General features: G+C 26.3%; 1 protein-coding gene and 2 long non-coding RNA genes across 3 annotated transcripts; 2 read left to right on the top strand and 1 right to left on the bottom strand.

Moving 5' to 3' along the window:
* The first annotated feature begins 1,219 nt into the window (after nucleotides 1-1,219).
* Nucleotides 1,220-5,189, top strand: LOC136080724 (uncharacterized). The gene is made up of 2 exons (XR_010638609.1): nucleotides 1,220-1,449; nucleotides 4,938-5,189. It is a non-coding gene; the product is annotated as an uncharacterized LOC136080724 (long non-coding RNA).
* Nucleotides 4,337-5,043, bottom strand: LOC136080723 (uncharacterized). Its single transcript, XR_010638608.1, has 2 exons — nucleotides 4,903-5,043; nucleotides 4,337-4,752 (listed from the first exon to the last, which is right to left on the bottom strand). It is a non-coding gene; the product is annotated as an uncharacterized LOC136080723 (long non-coding RNA).
* Nucleotides 5,190-10,361: 5,172 nt separating the features above from the next.
* LOC136080021 (uncharacterized) lies at nucleotides 10,362-12,426 on the top strand. The gene is made up of 3 exons (XM_065796657.1): nucleotides 10,362-10,846; nucleotides 11,078-12,101; nucleotides 12,172-12,426. The coding sequence occupies exons 2-3, from the start codon at nucleotides 11,497-11,499 to the stop codon at nucleotides 12,305-12,307; spliced, it is 741 nt and encodes a 246-aa protein (XP_065652729.1). The 5' UTR covers nucleotides 10,362-10,846; nucleotides 11,078-11,496; the 3' UTR covers nucleotides 12,308-12,426.
* Nucleotides 12,427-19,087: the final 6,661 nt, after the last annotated feature.

Consider the following 19,087-nt stretch of genomic DNA (forward strand, 5'->3'; position numbering starts at 1 on the left):
TTCTACATGGTCAACAGTATGTGCAAAAATTGCCAATAAACATACAAAGCTAATTTTTGATTTAAAGCAAAGTAGTGTTTTTTTATTAATTGAAAATACCTTTTTAAATCAATTGAAAAATATATTTTTAATTTTTTTTACCAGTGGCGCAGCAAATGTGATAATGGCCAAAGTAATAAAATAGTTGAATAATTACAATAAAAATTAAAATACTACTACTTATATTTAAAAAGGCCTTTTTTTATGTGCTTTTTTATGTGCTTTATGTTTTCTTTGGCAGCCCTAAAGATTTTTTTTTTTGAGTCGCGGCCTCCTATTTTACTGGTATTATCTGAAATTATATCATAATTTTACAACAAAACAACATTTTAAAATTAATTTTTAGTATTTGTGACGTTAAGTTTGTGATACGTTATTGGTATTTATATAGCGACCGAACTTATGAGATGGTAATGAAAGTTCGGTCAAAGTAGATGTTTTCATTTTAAACTAAATATTGAGTACTAGTTTTTAAGTGACCGAACTTAGGCGATTTTACGGTATATTAAACCAAAAAATTTAAAATTCAAAAATTAATTTCAAACCAAATTAAATATTAGAATATTTGCATTTCGTACATGTCTGTCAGTATGCTAATTATAACAAGCCCGGTAATGATAAATTGTTGTGTACCATATACAGTATTTATTTGTTTTTGATTATATAATAGTTTATTGTATGTGACTCTAATGCTATTGCTTCCATGAGATTTTGTGAACGTGACATTTTATATATATATATATATATATATATATATATATATATATATATATATATATATATATATATATATATATATATATATATATATATATATATATATAAAAGCTAATTAATCAAATATTTTGAATATTTTAATATATATTGAGATCATTTTAAATTATTTTCGCAAAACTTTTTTTAAACATTTTAAGTCATCAAGAAAAAATACTCAACAATTATATTAAAACACTACAGTAAATGAGTAAATACTTCTTAAGTCCGATTTACGTTTAAACATGCACTATACTAATACTATTCAATGCACAGTACGTAAGTTGCATTACGTAAATTTTTAATTATAATAAGTAAGCTTTTTATTGTGTTAATTAACAAGTATGTTAATGCAAGTGGATCAAAGATTTAAATTTGCGTCAATTTGCGTCAAACTATGCACTAAGTTAAGCGTCAGCAAGGGTGTGCAAATTTATCATAAGCGTTTGCGTTTAAGAGGTGTTGGCATTTGAAGTAATAACATTTCAATTCTAATACGGCTACTAAACCAAAAAATGGTATTGAAAAAATTCAAAACCTATTAAAACAAAATTTTGCAGTTTTACTTTATTGTAACCATTTTAAGAAAAACAAGACTTGACAAGACTTTCCGAAATAGTCAATTCCCGTCGATCAGCTAATAGTCCTTGAACTCTAGTAAGTTATACTTTTTGAAGCAATCTTTTTTATCGTGCTATTAGTTAACTGTCCTACTAGTGTCAAATCTATGGTAGTGTCCTTATTTATAATCGTATTTTAAATGAAGCCTATAACAAAGATATCAAAAAACAAAAGAAAAAAACAAGACCTAAAAATAAATATGTTTACAAAAAAGTATCTACGATTTTTTTCAATAGATTTTTATAAAAAAAATTTTAATTAACTTATGAATAATGCTATCTGAAGTCACTGAAATCGAATCACTGAAAAGATTTTAGACAAGTAAAATAATTAAGGTAAAAAACTTAAATTCTTATTTACTTATAAATATTATGAAAAAAAATAATTTTATGATAAAACTTCTTAAAGCTTAACAAAAGTTTTATATTAAAATTTTTAAAAACTGGAACTCCTGTAAATAAAAAATAAACAAGGACTTTAAAAACATCTTCGTAAAAACTTGGAAAAAAAAGGTGCAACTCAAAAAAATTGATCTTAACAATTGATAATTTTTTTATACATATTTATAAAGTTAGGGGAAGATGGCAAATGTTTTGAAACCCCTTGGTTATTTCAAAATAATAAGTTATTGTTGTTACAGTAAATATATATTATTATGATAAATAACCGAAACCGAGGTATTTTTTTTTAAGCGTAAAAATAAACTTATGCGTATAAAATTGCAATAATAATAATTCAAAAAACCAATTGGCGTTTTAAAATACAAGATGTAGATACAGTTTCGTTTCCACCCATTTTTAAGTTTTTTTTGTTGAGTTGTTATATGAAAAGCCGTCTTGCTCCATTAGCCATGTTGCCCCTTTTTGCCCTAAACTTTCTTGTAAAAGCGTTTATTTTTTATTTTTTTATTTTTTTAATTTATATAAATAAAATATTTATTTTATTGTTACAAAGTGACAACTACTTTTTACTAATACAAAATTACAAGATTACAACTTTTTTTGATCCAATTTATTAATTTATTGATCCGATTCGCACTTGCCTCAGAAACAAAGTATACGTTATTATTATTCATGTTAGGAAGGCATGAACTTCCTATTAAATGCTATTTTGCCGAGCTCTGTGATAAAACTGTAAGGACATCTACAGGCACCTAAAAAAAAAAAGTTATTTGCCACTCTCGTAAGGCGCACGATGATTCTTCCCCCTATCTTCTACTCCTTCCTTATCGAACTTTAATCTGCCTTTTGTTCTTAACCGTCTATGTATATGTGTATGTATGTATGTATGTATGTATGTATGTATGTATGTATGTATGTATGTATGTATGTATGTATGTATGTATGTATGTATGTATGTATGTATGTATGTATGTATGTATGTATGTATGTATGTATGTATGTATGTATGTATGTATTTATGTGTATTATATATCGTTATTGCTAATCAAAGTTTTTGAATGATCAAATCAAAACTAAGAATTTAAACGATCAATTTATAGTGGATTTTTCACAAAACAGGTTTAATTTTCCTAATAGTAGTAGAAAAACTATGATTTAATATCACCTAAATCACAGCACTACTACTATGTGTACAATACTTTAAAAAGTTCCATATGCAAAATAATTTTGTAAACAACTTTTTTTCAATAAGAATCTTCTGTGCGCATATAAAGTTTTTTTATTTTTATTTTATTTTGCATTTTGACACTTGCTGTGTGTTCATTCATGTGATTTTATTGATACAATTTAGATTTTTTTGTGCAAAAAATCTTTTTTGAAGGTGAAAATATCTTATTTGTTGATATTTAAATGAAAATATCCTCTTTGTGTATATACTGTTTGATTTTTATCTAACTTCCTCATACGATAATCAATTTACGAGATCATTAGATTTGCTTAAAATGATATTCTATTTATAAATACTTTCCCACAAACTAAATATATAGAAAATATATATAGAACTTTTTTTTTAAGAATATCTTCATTAGCCATCTACTTTTAAAACGGAAACACTGCGCAACAATGTAATCAGCGAGATATACGTATGCAATAGCGAGATTTACGTATGCAATATATAAATACGATTTTTGATTTTGTTCAAAAGTAGAAGAATAAGCTTTTTATGAAAATGCAAGGCTAAAAATACAAGAACATGTACAAACTATTGATGAGTTTCGCGCGCTTTCATGCTCTTGTGAACACATGTTTTGATAATTAGTTTTTTTCTTTTCTTTTAAATAACACAAAATCATTATAATATTAGTTCAAAGCAAAAAACTTTAAGCTAGATATTTAATAAAAAGATAATTTTAAAAAAATATGTTAAAAGGCTAAAATTTAGAAAGTCATGATGATGCATGATAAAGTCTATTTCGCGCAAAAATACGAAATTTTAATTTCAAAAAGTTAAATTTTCTTCAATTTTATATGAAATAAATATTTAGAAAAGTTTAATTAATTGAAAAGTGAAGTCGAATTGGAGCAGAAGCAATATCTATAAACATGAGTATTGTTAAAAATATGTCCTAAAGTTGGCCAAGTCAAAATTAAATTAAAAAATTAAAAAAATTAAAACACAAATTAGCTTTTGCGATGCAATGTTTTTCAATGCACCAAACTTGCTTTCAAGCTTTTCCTGTTAGTTTCGCCGCTAGGTATTACTGTGTTTTTTTCTTCTATTTTTTATGCCACGAATTACTAGTAGTAATTCGTGTAAATGTGTATATATAGCGTAACCTAAGTGTTTGAATTGCGTAATCAAAGTAGTTGCAACACACCAATTATTATTGCAATAAAAAGCATAGTAAAAATTCACACACCCTACAAGCGAAGTAGGAGGTTTGGAGAAAGTGAATAATATTAGATACGGAACCATAAAAAATTTTGTAAAACTATTTTGCTTTTATCCTAGCATTTTTTACTTTTCTTCATCAAATTATAACTTTTATAAAATGAAAATGGAATGTTTATTGATAAAAAATTTTTATATTTACATCGAAAATTAAATGCTGAGCGAATCATTCAATTTAAAGATGGTAAAATATTTATAAATGTTTGTATATATATCTATATTATTTACAGCCTAAAACTCTATTGTCTTATGTAAAGTATCGAGGGTTTTCGTTTTTAATAAGTTTTCTTCTGTTTTAACAAACAAGTTAACCATTTATATGAAATTAAATATTTGCTTCTTTTTCTTCTTCTTTTTCTTTCGAACGATTTCAAGGTTTCTAGGTAAACATGCCATTCGCCAACCTTGTTATCTTTCCGTTATCGAGTCCAAATTTAAAGGACAAGCGTTTGGATTTTTTTTGCAGAAGTCCACTATTTTTGTACGCTAAAACACAGAACATTTGTCAGCACTTTTAATACTTTTTCATTAAAAAAAGATAGTAAAACATCTTTTGTAACACGTCATGTAAAAACAAAATTAAAATTGTTCTAACTTGTCTTAAAACTTGTGCATTTTAACTAGAACAGTTCTTACCAATGCAACTAACGAATTTTGGTTTTGGCTTTTAGGTCCTTGTTGAACAAGCTTGCTTGCCAGGCATGTTACCCTGCTATTGTATGAAATTACAGCAAGAAAAAAAATTAAACCTATGAAAGGTTTCAAACGATTCATTTTTTAGTAATGTCTTCACAAAAATCGTGACTACAACCCGATCGGTATCTTCAGCCAATGTCTATGTTTTGATCAATTGGCAAACGACTCGTTTAAAAGCAGATTAGTATTTAGATAATCTGTAAAATTAAATAGCTCTATTTTTATAAGGATATACTATTTTATTTGTTAATAGCAGCATTAAAGAAAAGAAAAAAAACTTATCATAGACTGAATTCTATAACAACAAAATCATAATAAGATTTAGGCTTGCGATTTCCAATGATAACCGATAAAGCTAATATCAATGAAACAATATTTGATTTCGCTTGTTTATTTCAAAATTCATATTTTTTATTTGAAATGATCAAAATGTTAATCAAGATTAACATTTCGATCATTTCAATATCATTTCAACACAAGGCATCAGCGAGCTTTATAAAAAACAAAGATCAACAAAACCTCCTTGATCAAACCAGAGTAAGCCATTTTTTAAAATTTACAGAACGGAGTTTAAAACTTCTAAACGTTTAAAACTTCTTTAACGTTTAAAACCTTTTTTAAACGTTTAACGTTTTGAAAATATTTGTCGTTTAACGTTAAACGTCTTTAAACGTTTAAAACCGTCTTAAAACTTCTAAACAACTTTTTTATATATTTTGTGTCTGTGACCATTTAGTAATATTTCTTTAGTAGTAGAAATTATAGCCAAGGTTGCTTTAAGCGTGTTGAAGAGTAAAGCTTTTGGCGACGGACCCCTAAGTACCAATAATGTAGTGTTATTACTAGCAAAGTAATAATATTTGATTTTAACAAATATTGCCTGTAATAAATTTATTTGGGTGCTATATAAGTGTGAAAGTTTTCACGTTCAGGAGGTTTGTCTAAAAACCACAATCTATTCTAAACTAGTTCTTCACGTAAAAACAGGTTTGAATAAAATGGAACTTAAAATGCAAATTTTGATCAAGAGAAATATATAGCAACTAATATAAAGAAATATATAACAACTATGAAGCAAGTTAAAATGCAATTACAGGTAAATGCAAACATGCCATAAATTTGTAAGAACAGTCGTCGGTCAAAACTAAATTTAATCAAATTAAATTGTTTTAAAAGTTACGTAAGTTACATTTGTTATTCTGCTAAAAAACGTAATGATTAGCATAACTATGCAATTATATAAACCGAAAAACAAGTCATTATACTATTACATCTTATTAACTTTTTAAAAATGTTAACCAAACAAAGTCGAATTTTCGCTTGTAAAAATATTATTATCAAAGAGGAGGGAAGAGGTCTTATAAAAGACAAAATATTTCTCAAGGTAGTGGTAAAATATTGTAGTAAAGTGTAAAATATTGGGACTTGTATATTGTATTCCTTATATGAGCAACAAACTATTTAATATCAATTTTTAATATTAATTAAAAATATTTAAAGTTATTGATTAATATTTAAATTCAATATTATTAATCATTTAATTTTGATTCTTATGGACATGATACAAAATTTGAATTTTTATAATTCTTGAAAAGCAATTTAAATCTTTCAAATTCTCATCTGATATTGTGAATAATCCGTGCATAAAAGTATTTGCAAAACAAAAATGTTTATTTTTAAAAATATCATAACATCATTTTAACAATATCATAACTATTTACTCATCTTTAAAGTATGAACATGAGATGAAAAAAAGTTGCTACAAGATTTTTTAACTGTATACTAAAAAGTACACGAAAAAGTACAGATTTTCTTCCCAACACCATTACATTCAAACATGACGCGCCAACTAGCACAGATCCTAGCTTTTGTTTATTATCACAAAATAAGCAAGAAACTAGTGTGTCCATATTAATAAATGGAACAAAACACAATTTTTTTATATGAATATATAAGTTAAAGTTTGCTTATATTTTATTGACTTTTCTTTTTCTTTTATTTACGCAGTTATGAAAGTTATGACAGCATTATAAAAAATTTTATTTCCATGATGAGTTAAAAAAAAGATCAGAAAGAAAATGATTTGAGACAAATCAAAAAACAAAAAAAGTTTGCATTTTTGCGCATTTGATAATAAATAAATCCAAGTAAAAATAGAAAATTTGAAATTAAATTGAGACTTTCATTCAAACAATCATTACAGATTTTCCGTACGGCAATCAAACATTAATAAATGATTGAGCTTTTTAATTACTTTACTTTAAAATTGTAAAATAACAAGAAAAAAAAAAAACGTGATTTACGACCTTACCTTACGGGATTTTATATTTTTTAATGGTTATGATAAAGTTATTGAATATAATAAGATTAACTCTAGCGACAGAAAAGTCACTTAAATAAACTGTATGACTGTTAGCATGTTTCCTACTATTGTAATTATTAAATAATAAATGGATGGGGAGTGTGTTTTGACTATTTCTAAAATATCAGATTTACTCACTCCCAGGCTCCAATGGAGATTCTATTTGTAAGTTTTTTTAAAAAACAAAATAATAAAAAAAGTCTTAGGAGAACTTTTTTTTATTTTGAGAATTTGTAATTGCACATAAATAACTGTTGTATACCGTAGTAGTGAGTATAATCAGAAACTTACATTATCTCAAACTTAACAAGTAATATAGCTGCTTGCAATATTGAAACGCTATACATCTAACATCAAAATGAAAGAGCTCGTATAACAGGTTTTATGTTAATTACGTTACGTATTTAACTCAGTATGTATGAGCGTTCTCATGCCGATGAGAGGTGTACAAAGTATATGTATTAAAAATAGGACAGTAAATTCATTTCAAAAACAAAGATGGTGGGAAATGGTAGACTGTTAAAACAAATTAAGTATAACTATTCAAATAGCCTAATAAATTGTAAGCGACGGAATTTATAATAAAGGAAGGCAGTACTATGGCATCAGTAAAAAAAAAAAGATTGCTGAGATCTAATGAATAATACTCAAAAGACAGTAAAAAATTTAAACATATACATTTTGTAAAAAATGAAATAGCTGAAAGTATATTTACTTTGGCGAGGCCAGTTACGTTTTAAAGATTTTAATTAAATATCCAACGGAAACGTTTTTTTTTTTAATTTTTATTACGTATATTTGTGAGGCGGCGACCAGACGTTTTCGAACGCAACTTTAAAAACGTTTTTACTTAAAATTTGTTAAAATTTAGAAGCGTTTTATTTTTTATGTTAATTACGTCAAAATAGAGTCAAAATAGAGTCAAAATAGAGTCAAAATAGAGTCAAAATAGAGTCAAAATAGAGTCAAAATAGAGTCAAAATAGAGTCAAAATAGAGTCAAAATAGAGTCAAAATAGAGTCAAAATAGAGTCAAAATTTTGACAAAAGTTCAAAGAATCTTAAGCAGCAGGTTTCAATGTGCAATAACTAACTTTGATATAGAAGCCTCCTTAGATCTGGTCATTCAATATTATCCAAATGTTATTTTTTTATTACGTTTACACTTTTTTACATATATATATATATATATATATATATATATATATATATATATATATATATATATATATATATATATATATATATATATATATATATATATATATATATATAATATATCATTCAGCAACGGATAAGCGCAAAGAACAGACAACTTTATTTAAGCATAACTTTAGTAAAAATATCAAAGATCGAGACTCCTTTGTTAGTATTTCTGCTTCTTTTTTTGCAGAAGAAAGTAAGCTTGGTATATTTGGATGTAATGGATGTTTGAAACGATTTAAATTTTCGATCTTTTAATGATCTGAAATTTAAGAAAATTTTAAGAAACTTTTAGCACTATATTCAGAAAGAGTACCCCTAAAATAAAAAAACTTGCTTGAACTAAACCGCTTGCTTGGTTTCTTGTAAAAAAAAAACGTGTATTTGACTTTTGAAAGTCGCAAAAAAACTGAAATCCGCAACAACAACTAAGTCTTAAAAAATTTAATAAACTAATGACAATATATATATATATATATATATGTATATATATATATATATATATATATATATATATATATATATATATATATATATATATATATATATATATATAGAGAGAGAGAGAGAGAGAGAGAGAGAGAGAGAGAGAGAGAGAGAGAGAGAGAGAGAGAGAGAGAGAGAGAGAGAGAGAGAGAGAGATTGTATGCAATATACATATATAATAATTATGCATAATGTCTAATGTATTTATGTAAGTATTGATAAGACTTTTGCAAAAATTGATTGACAAAAGGGCGTTTTGTAAAAAAATCTTTTGTATTGCAAAATAAAAATCTAAAAATAAAAAATCTTAAGAAAAAGTAAAAAAATGTCAAAAAAATTAAGCTTTAATTTTAAGTTAGGTCGTACTTTTTTTTTTAGGTCTTCGAATATGTTATTACAGTATTAAAGTATTTATTTACAGTTATTTACAGTTATTTTATTTATATTTAGTAGTTATTTACATTTAGTACTGTTATTATAGTATTTATTTTATAACAATGAGCTTTACAAAAATAATTTCTATCCCTTTTTTATTGGAAGTAACAAGTTTATCGTACAAAAGTTTCACTTTTAATATATATTAAAAAAAAAACGTAAACCTTGCATTTCATTTGCAAAAATGTTTGATCCTTAAACAATAACCGAATAATTTAAGGAAAACGTTTCAGGTTGCAGAAAATAAATTTGCATAAAGTATTGTTAAAGAAACGATGCAATATAATTTTAGTTGAGTTAAATTATTTTTTATAAAATAGGCAGCCATAATAAAAATTTATCAAACCTGATTCTAAAAGGTTTGCAAAAGTTATTGAATGCAAATTCAGGGGGTTATCATTAGTGTTAGTTAAAACTTTAACAGCACTTGTGTGAAAACAACAGTTGTTTTAAGGGGTAAGTACTCCATGAAGTAAGCGAAAATTGAATACTTATTTTATTATCAATTCTTATTTTAGAAGCAAAAATTAATTTAGAATAAAATGGGAATAATAGAACTTTTTAAACAAACGTCAGGAAAGTAATTTTGTTTATTTGATTCAATCTCATCAAATTTTACCTATAATTTTTCAAATTTTACCCATATATCGCACATAACAACATTAAAGCTATTTTATTTCTGCTTAATTTTGTGCCTCGCAAAAAGTAACAATTCTTCTTATAAAGTAAGTTCTATCTACTTTATTTTTACTTTGATTATGTTCAATGTTTAACTTAAATTTGACTCGATTGCCTCTATCTTTTGTACTTTTTTTAAAGATCTTTAATGCATTTGTTTGTTTATATATGTTTATAAATTGTAATAAGAAAATGATATATATCTTTTTTAAATTATTCTTAATTATTAGGAAAAAAAAATTGGGTCAAGAAAAAGCAAGAACTGCTGGAAAGAAAAGAGTATTTAGAGATAAATACTATATATAAGAGATTTCTTGACGTTTAGAGATAAATACTATATATAAGAGATTTCTTGATGTTTATGAGGTATGACATTCACACTTCTAACTTAAGTATCTTCATGCCTTATCCAAATGAGGATTCTTTACAAAAAATTGGGTCATGGAAAAATGGAAAAAAACTCCAGTATATTTACCCTTGCCCAAACGTGTGAGCGTTGAGATATTAAATTTTCAACTTCATTTTCTTTTTCTTAATTTAAATTTATTGACAGGTTTTAAATTTCACCCAAGATTCATTAAATGACGATATTTATTCACTAAAATACTAACTCGTATTTTTCAAAATTTTATTGTTTCAGATCAAATTTCAAAGTATTAGTAACACAGAAAAGCAATATGAGATTTCGAATAAATGCCATTATTTGGAAAAGTTAACCAGGGTAAGAACTCATATTTAGTTACTTTTTTTAATATTTTCATAATTACCATGACAATAAAGTACAATTTAAATTTTTTTTCATTCTAAAATATTAAACTTAAATTAGCTTCAACGTCTGAATATCTTTTTGTATTATGAGGGCACTTTCCCTTTTGAAAAAATGCGAATTAGGGTTATAAGTAATAAGTTGTGGAAAGGTATATTTATGAACAATATTTTTTCTAAAAAATAGTTATGCAAATAATTGGACAAAGAAACCAAGGAGCACTACTTGAGCAATGACACACAGAACGAGTTGATTAGACTTATAGCCAGGGAGATTGAATCCAAAAGAAATTTTAAAATCATGCGTGACATTTTCAGTCAAGCCACAATCAGATACCAGATGGGAAAGTAGAATAAACTGTGTTAAACCACTTCGCTTCTATTTAAAAGAAATCTTAGAGGCACTTGAAAAATTGAAAGAACAGGCCTTAGAAAAAAGAGATGGGGCAACAGCCACAGAAGTACGATCACTGACAGAATATATTAGAACATGGCCTTTCTTATTATCAATCATTATTTGGTATGACGTTTTATTTCAAATTAACAAGTCAAGTAAGCTGCTTCAGTCTTCTGCAACCTCTCTTGACATATTAGCTAGTGAAATAAATGCAACAAAAGCGTTTCTTTATGAGTATCGCGAAAATGGATTTTCTGACGCACGTTTTAAGGCATCAGAAATCGCAGAAGTATTGGGTTATTGAAAAGATTTTTTCGATTGTGCATTCACGAAAAAAAAAATCGATTTATTCATACGAGTGTGCTGATCACACTTGGCAACCTGAACATCAGTATAAAGTAGATTTCTTTTTGCCACTAATTGATATGTCAGTTGCATCAGTAAAAGATCGTTTTGAACAGATTAGCATTGTCACAAAGCTTTATGACTTTCTTTACCGATCTGAGAGTCTTATCAAAGCTTGTAATGAAAATTCTTTGTCTGCTTATTGCAAAAATTTGCAAATAAAGCTTGCTGATATAGATTCTGAGGATTTAGAATCGGAGTTAAAATGTTTCGTCATAGTTTTAAAGGAGGAAAAAAATGCTCTCCTAAAATCTGCATATGACTTCCTAAACTACATCTACAAAGAAGAGCTGCAAGAAACTTATCTCAATTTAGTTATTGCGTTACGAATCATTCTTACTTTACCAGTTACTGTTGCAAATGCAGAACGTAGCTTCAGCAAGTTAAAACTAGTTAAAACATTTCATAGGTTAGTATAAATAATCTTGCTTCATTATACATAAATACGTGTAGCTTTATTTCTTTATATTTTTAAATAGGTCAACAATGGTCGATGAACGTTTGTCTTCCTTAGCAATGCTGTCTATTGAGAACGAGGTTGCAAGAACATTAAGTTATGAAGGCATAATAAATGAGTTTGCAAGCATGAAAACACGTCGTAAACCCTTTTTTTGATGGTTTGCGAAGTACTTCTATTATCTGCGTAATGCATTTACTGTAGTTAAAGAAACTCTTTAGTAACTCTATATCAATTTAACAATTATAAAATATATTTAATTGAATTTAAGCGTTAATTTGATTGCATTTAGTCTAATGAACGGCGACGTTAAAATATGTCAGGTACCCAGCTGTTTTGAAGTAATCTGTAAAATTTATCCACTTTTTTAGAAAAAATAAAAAAAAAATTGGGGCCGTAATGGCTAGATTTTTTTTTTTTGGGGGGGGGGGGGCCAAATCCATAAGCCACGGCACTGATAAACGAGGTAAGTTATTATGATTTTGGTGCCAAACAAATAATATCTGAGATGAGAGTGAAAAAGAGCATTATATATTAAACTAAGTTCATGATTAACATTATGACGGATTTCAGTTAACATGCCGTTTAATCTTTCAATGCTAAGTCTTGAAGAGGCGGTGCAAGATATAGATTAGAGTCTTTTTTGATTCCAAGATATTAAAAGATTTAGCTAGTTATTAGTTGATACCATAAATGGAAACAAATCATGTTCTATTACAAAAAAAGGCATACCTCTAACAACGCTTTATTGTAACTTGTCTAGGATGATTGTGTGCTCAACTGAGTCAAATGCTTTTTTTATTCCAACAAACACTCTTTAAGAAAAACAGAGTGTTTCTTATGGAGCAAAAAACTTAAAAAAAATAAAAAATATTGGTTGCTTCTTACTTAAATTGCTTTTATATTTTGTTTATTTTTTGTTATTTTCTTGTATTTGTAAAAGTTGAAAACAAATAAGCTTAGAAAAATTATTTTAAGAAAAGTTATTATATTTAATGAAGATGTTTTTGACTTCATTAAGTAAATAAAAGATGCTACTGTACATGACTCCATTAAGAAAATAGAAGATTCTTCTGTACATGATTCCATTAAGTAAATAGAAAATGCAATTCGTCGAAGATCTGTCTTTTATAATCCGTCCAAAAATATTTCAACTTTATTACAAAAATGTTGCTTTCATATAAACTTCATCTACCATTAAAAGAACATATTTTCAGCACATTTAGTTTGATTGCGCAGAACAGAAAAAACTAAATTATCTAGAAAATTAGTAACTAAAGTTCGAATGATCAAAGTTTAAATAATGTGCTACTAATAATTGCAATATAATCGATAGTTATTGGAACGGCTAGTTAAAAGAAACAATTAGCTGGCAAAAAAACTCACATGCAATTAATTCATAATGAAAACTTACATTACAAATCAGAGTTAACTTGTATACACTTAAAAATAAAATTGATTAGTAAATTTATCCAGAATGACTAAACGTCAATAAACCCAAACCAATAGAACGGCAAAAAGCAAGCACTTGTTTACAATTATTTAGGAGACAGTTGCAGCTTAAAAAGCTCATTCTAAAAGAGAGAAAAAAAGTATCAAGAGTGCCAATAATTTTTTGAGTTTAATAAAATTTTGGAAAATAGTGAATATTCAATGTAATACTAGGTATAGAGATGATTCATACAATAAAATCAGTTTCTTAGATGATATAAATTAGAAAAAAATTGCTTGCTCTTGCAACAATGGCAGAAAACATGAAACTAACATTTGATAAATAAGTTCGTCAGCTTAAGAGAGATACAAACTTTCACGCTCTATCAAACGAAAATGAAAATGTATTTTTAGTTAGGTAATCAAATTGAAAATAGTTTTGGAAAATAAAGATCTAGTAGAAGTTGCTTTATAACCGCTAAATCAACTATTGAAAAACATCCAAAGCTTGTGCTATCGTCTATATTGCTGAAAATTTTTTTAAATTTCAACTGAAAGAATTGGAGATGATGCAGCTACATATTATGAAGAATATAGAGCTTATTTGAATAATTTTATTATTTGAGAAAAGTCATTCCATCTCACCCTTTACCTCAGTGGACTTTGTTTTGCTACAGACTTTTTTTTTATTGTTTAAAGAGTTTGCATTACATTTCTGATTCAATAGTTTATTGCAGAAATGTTCACTTTTTCTATTTCAAAAAAACATTTTCAAACACCGACAAACGTTTTTTTTTAAATTTTGCATTGTTTCACACTGCCAAAAGTAGCAAAGAAACTAAACTTCTCATTAGTAATAACTTTTCTTGTATTAAAATTTCAATGAAAACTGTTTTAATTTAACTTTACTAACAGTTTGTGTTGCGCTAATCAAATTGTCATAAACGTAAATTGTTTGGATTGGCTAATTGTATAAAACTATTAATGTCCTCCTTGGGAATTTGTATAAATAGCATTTCTATCTTCTTGGAGTAGCCTATCAAACAACAACGGATTCGAGCAATTCTTCTACTACTAGATGTGATTTACGATCTTTTCTTTGTGTTTATCGCATATTTGTATAATAATACTATAATAATATATTAATAAATTGAACTCGTTTACAATACGACTCTTACGTAAAACAACTATTAAGTTTGTTAAAAAAATGGTAAGTAACCATCAAGAACTTCGTTTTATAATAATTATTCAATAAGTTTTTTCAAACAGAATGTTCACTAATTGTATATCTATTCTTAGCAACATCTAAACGTTTTTTGTCTTTTAATAACCTTATTTTTTAATCGTCCTACAGTCAAAAAAGATTCCCGCACTATGTCAAGATCAAGTGTTAGAGAAACCATTTAATGGAATCTTGTTATTTTAATGATTTTCTTTTAAATGGGATAGTTGTGTAGCGATAGAGAATATTTCGTATGCGAGTGGTTCCCAGTTCATTCTATTCCACAACTCTGATAGTAACACGCTTAATTTGTTTCATCACGCAGCAGCCTTTGTTGTGAAAGCTTGTGTTTTGGACTTAGAGTTGAGTTAAAGTAGAAACAAAGGTAAATATAAAAAATGCGTAATCTCCTTTATTGTATGTTATCCTTCTGCGATCTTAATATTCGTAAAAATACTAGTTACTAAAATATTATATATACCACTTATGTTAATATTTTAGGCTCATAATTTATGAAGAAATAAAAAATAAAATTGATAATTTTATTTTGCTTAACTTTTTTTGAATTATTTGACTAAATTTTACTACAAATTTTATTCTTTTTCCATGCTTTATATAAGGTTACTTTCTATATATATATATATATATATATATATATATATATATATATATATATATATATATATATATATATATATATATATATATATATATATATATATATATATATATATATATATATATATATATATATATATATATATATATATATATATATATATATATATATATATATGTTTGTGTGCCACAAAATTTTAAATCAATTTTTGAAAGCTTTTTTCTCAACCAATTTTGCTCAAATTTTGCACACTTAATCATTTTCGATGACAATACAAGGAAATGGAAAAATTTGACCAAAAAAAGTTAATTAAGTTAACAAAAATTTAATTTGTATTTTCCCATAAATTTTATTTATTTGATATGAATTGCGTATTACGTCACAAAAATCATTGATTTGCAAATTATTTGCGGTTTCGAAGACATTAAAGCGCAGCGATTCAAAACCTATTGTTTTTTAAGTCTTAAGTTATTAAGTTAAAAAACAAAAATTTAGTAAAAACAGTAATTTTTAAATTTAAAAAAAAAAAAACAGTAATTTTTCCTTCTACAAAAGATTACAAAAAAAGAATTTCTAGGCCCAATAGAATTCTGCTTGCATAAAGCATGGATTTGAAAAAAGATTTTTTTTTTTGATTTACTAGTTTTATAACTGAAACAAAACGTTAAATAGTTAAAAGTCCGGAAATACTTACCGGACTCTACAATAATCACGTGTAAGGATGTTTAAACAAACATAGTTTGCAACGTAGATATAAAATAAAATAAAAACACGAGTACAATGGAAAATCGTTTGTAAAATAACCATCGTAATGATTGTTTTATGTATAAACGTGTTTTATGTAGAAATGTCCCCCGATGTTTTTGTAAACCTTTACAAAATTAAGCCCCAAAACATAATAATAGCGTTCTTAAAAATCCTATTTGCAAATGTAAACCTTTTTCTCGGGAATTAAAAAGTACGGCCTAAATCTTGTTTTTTCACGTGAACTAAACTATTCCTTTTTAAAACAACCAATAAAAAATTATTTTTTCAACAAAAAAAAAATGTCATGCTTTTTTTTGGTTTTTAAAAATAAAATTTCAGTTGTTATACTTCATATTGATTTGTTATGTTTTATTGTGAGTTTCACTTCTTAAGTATGTACAATATTAAATTTATGGTATATTTAGTGATTATATTTTTTAGGTATAAATTTATTTTATAAGGTATATAGATGTTTTTATTGTAGAAGAAAATAGAGTATTATATTGTTAAGGGCTTCGTGATAAGGTCATTACGATTTTTTGAAGTCCTGCCCGTATGGTATTATAAATCTTATTGTAAATAACATTATACGGCAAATCAAAGTTTTTGAGTTATATGCTTCATAATTAGATCCTCGAGTTCATACTTTTAAGTTTGTATCAAAGCAAAACAGCGATACTTGCTTGTATCCAAAATGTTCCTTAGGTGTTGAATGAATTACAACTTGCATATACAGACCTTCAATTATCTAGCCATCAAAAAAAAGAAAAATATTGTTGTAAGATGAAACAGTATTATTAGAAGATTTTTTATTAGTATAAATCTAAATCATCTGTTATATGATATTTAAATATATAAATAAAAAACTATCGGAAAGTACATATCCGCTTGCATTTAAAAAAAATATTTTTTGTTTTGTTAAAGATTGTAAAGATACTTTTTGAATAACTGCTTCATTGGCGTTATCGGAAGTATTATTTATAAATTTTGCCATATTCATTACAAAACTGCAAAATAGACTTAATCTAGAATTAGCTGAACATTGTGTCTTATAAAATCAAGACATAATATGTCCATCAGTATTATTTTTCTTTACTTAATAATTGTGGCTTTCTTTTTTTTTTCAGTGTGACTTTAATTTATTTAATCACAATGTAGGTGTTTTTATGTTAATTACATAACACAGTTTTTTTGTTTTTAAAGTTCTAAGTAAAACAGCATCTAAGAAATAAATTGTCAAGCAACATTATAATATATGATTAATTCTATATATATATATATATATATATATATATATATATATATATATATATATATATATATATATATATATATATATATATATATATATATATATAATTAGTAAAAAACACTTATCTAACTTTTATCTTCTACTCGGAGTTTCACCATTGCTGGATCATCAGGAAGAACTCTTCCTGATGATCCAGCAATGGTGAAACTCCGAGTAGAAGATAAAAGTTAGATAAGTGTTTTTTACTAATTAATTATTGCTCTGTTCTTTAAGAACATTGAGCACTCTATTTGTAAAATACACTAACATAATTTACATATATATATATATATATATATATATATATATATATATATATATATATATATATATATATATATATATATATATATAGACAGTGCCGGTTTTAGCACTACCTGCGCCCTGGGCGAGATTTCTACGGCGTCCCTAGCTCAATTTAACCCCATTCAAAAAAAACGCAAAGGGTAAAACAAGCAATTAGTTTCGCCCCTTTATATTCGGCGCCCTGGGCCATTGCCCAACCAGGCCCTACCCTAACGCCGCCACTGTATATATATATATATATATATATATATATATATATATATTATATATATATATATATATATATATATATATATATATACATATATATATATATATATATATATTACTATTTTCTTGTAATTTTCATAGATATTTTCATACTGTTTTGTTCCATTAATAATCAAATGATATAATATTAAAAGGAATTTTTATTTCTGTGCATGACGTTTATTTTTCTTTTTTTTCTTTATTTTCAATCAGAAGGTGGGACAATATACAAACTATTACAATTATCTTAAAGAACAATTGTAACAAAAATACTTTTATCATATTTTAGGCTACCTAAATGTTTAAATATGTGTATTTTAGCAACTGTTAAGGTTGCTTCTCTTAATCATGCTCTTCATTTTCTCTATCTCTACAAATCTCTTATTTGTTCTTGTACGGAATGCTGTTATCATATTTGGGGTGGTTCTACTAATAATGCTCTCTCTCACTCTTAGACAATTCTCAGAATTAAAAAGGATCCAAAATCATATTGTAGAGGTTATTGGACCAGCTTTATCGCCAAGCTTGAGCCCTTCTCCCATTGCCGTAAAGTTGCATTTCTTTCTCTTTTCTACAAGTACGAAGTTGCTGCTCAAAAGAGCTGTTATAGCCAGTTCAATCAACCAAAGTTCATTCTTGCATGACTTGTCATTTGGAAAAGTCGTATCCTTTTTGTTGTATCTGTCTTTTTATGCAGTAAAAGCTTTTATTAATCTAGTTTTTTTCCTTGCTCTTCAACTCTTTGAAATTCTCTCACCTGTGGCCAAGTGGTGCTTGGCCACGCTGTTGAGCCGGCCCTGGCGAAGATTGTATGATACAAATACATACTTGTATTATACAATCTTCAATTGTATAAATACAACAATTTTCTTAAGTTAGATTACTATATTAAAGAGCTCTTTAAAGACTTGCCTGCCCTACAATTACAACTAGATTAGTCAGAGCATTACAAATTAAGTCATTTGAAATTCAAGGCTTATGATTAGGAAATGTAGTTCTATACAAGGCTTATGATTAGGAAATGTAGTTCTATACAAAGATTGAAAATTACATCTAAAGTCATGCTATTATTA

This window comes from Hydra vulgaris, chromosome 05 (genome assembly GCF_038396675.1).
Source record: "Hydra vulgaris chromosome 05, alternate assembly HydraT2T_AEP".
NCBI classification, from domain to species: domain Eukaryota; kingdom Metazoa; phylum Cnidaria; class Hydrozoa; order Anthoathecata; family Hydridae; genus Hydra; species Hydra vulgaris.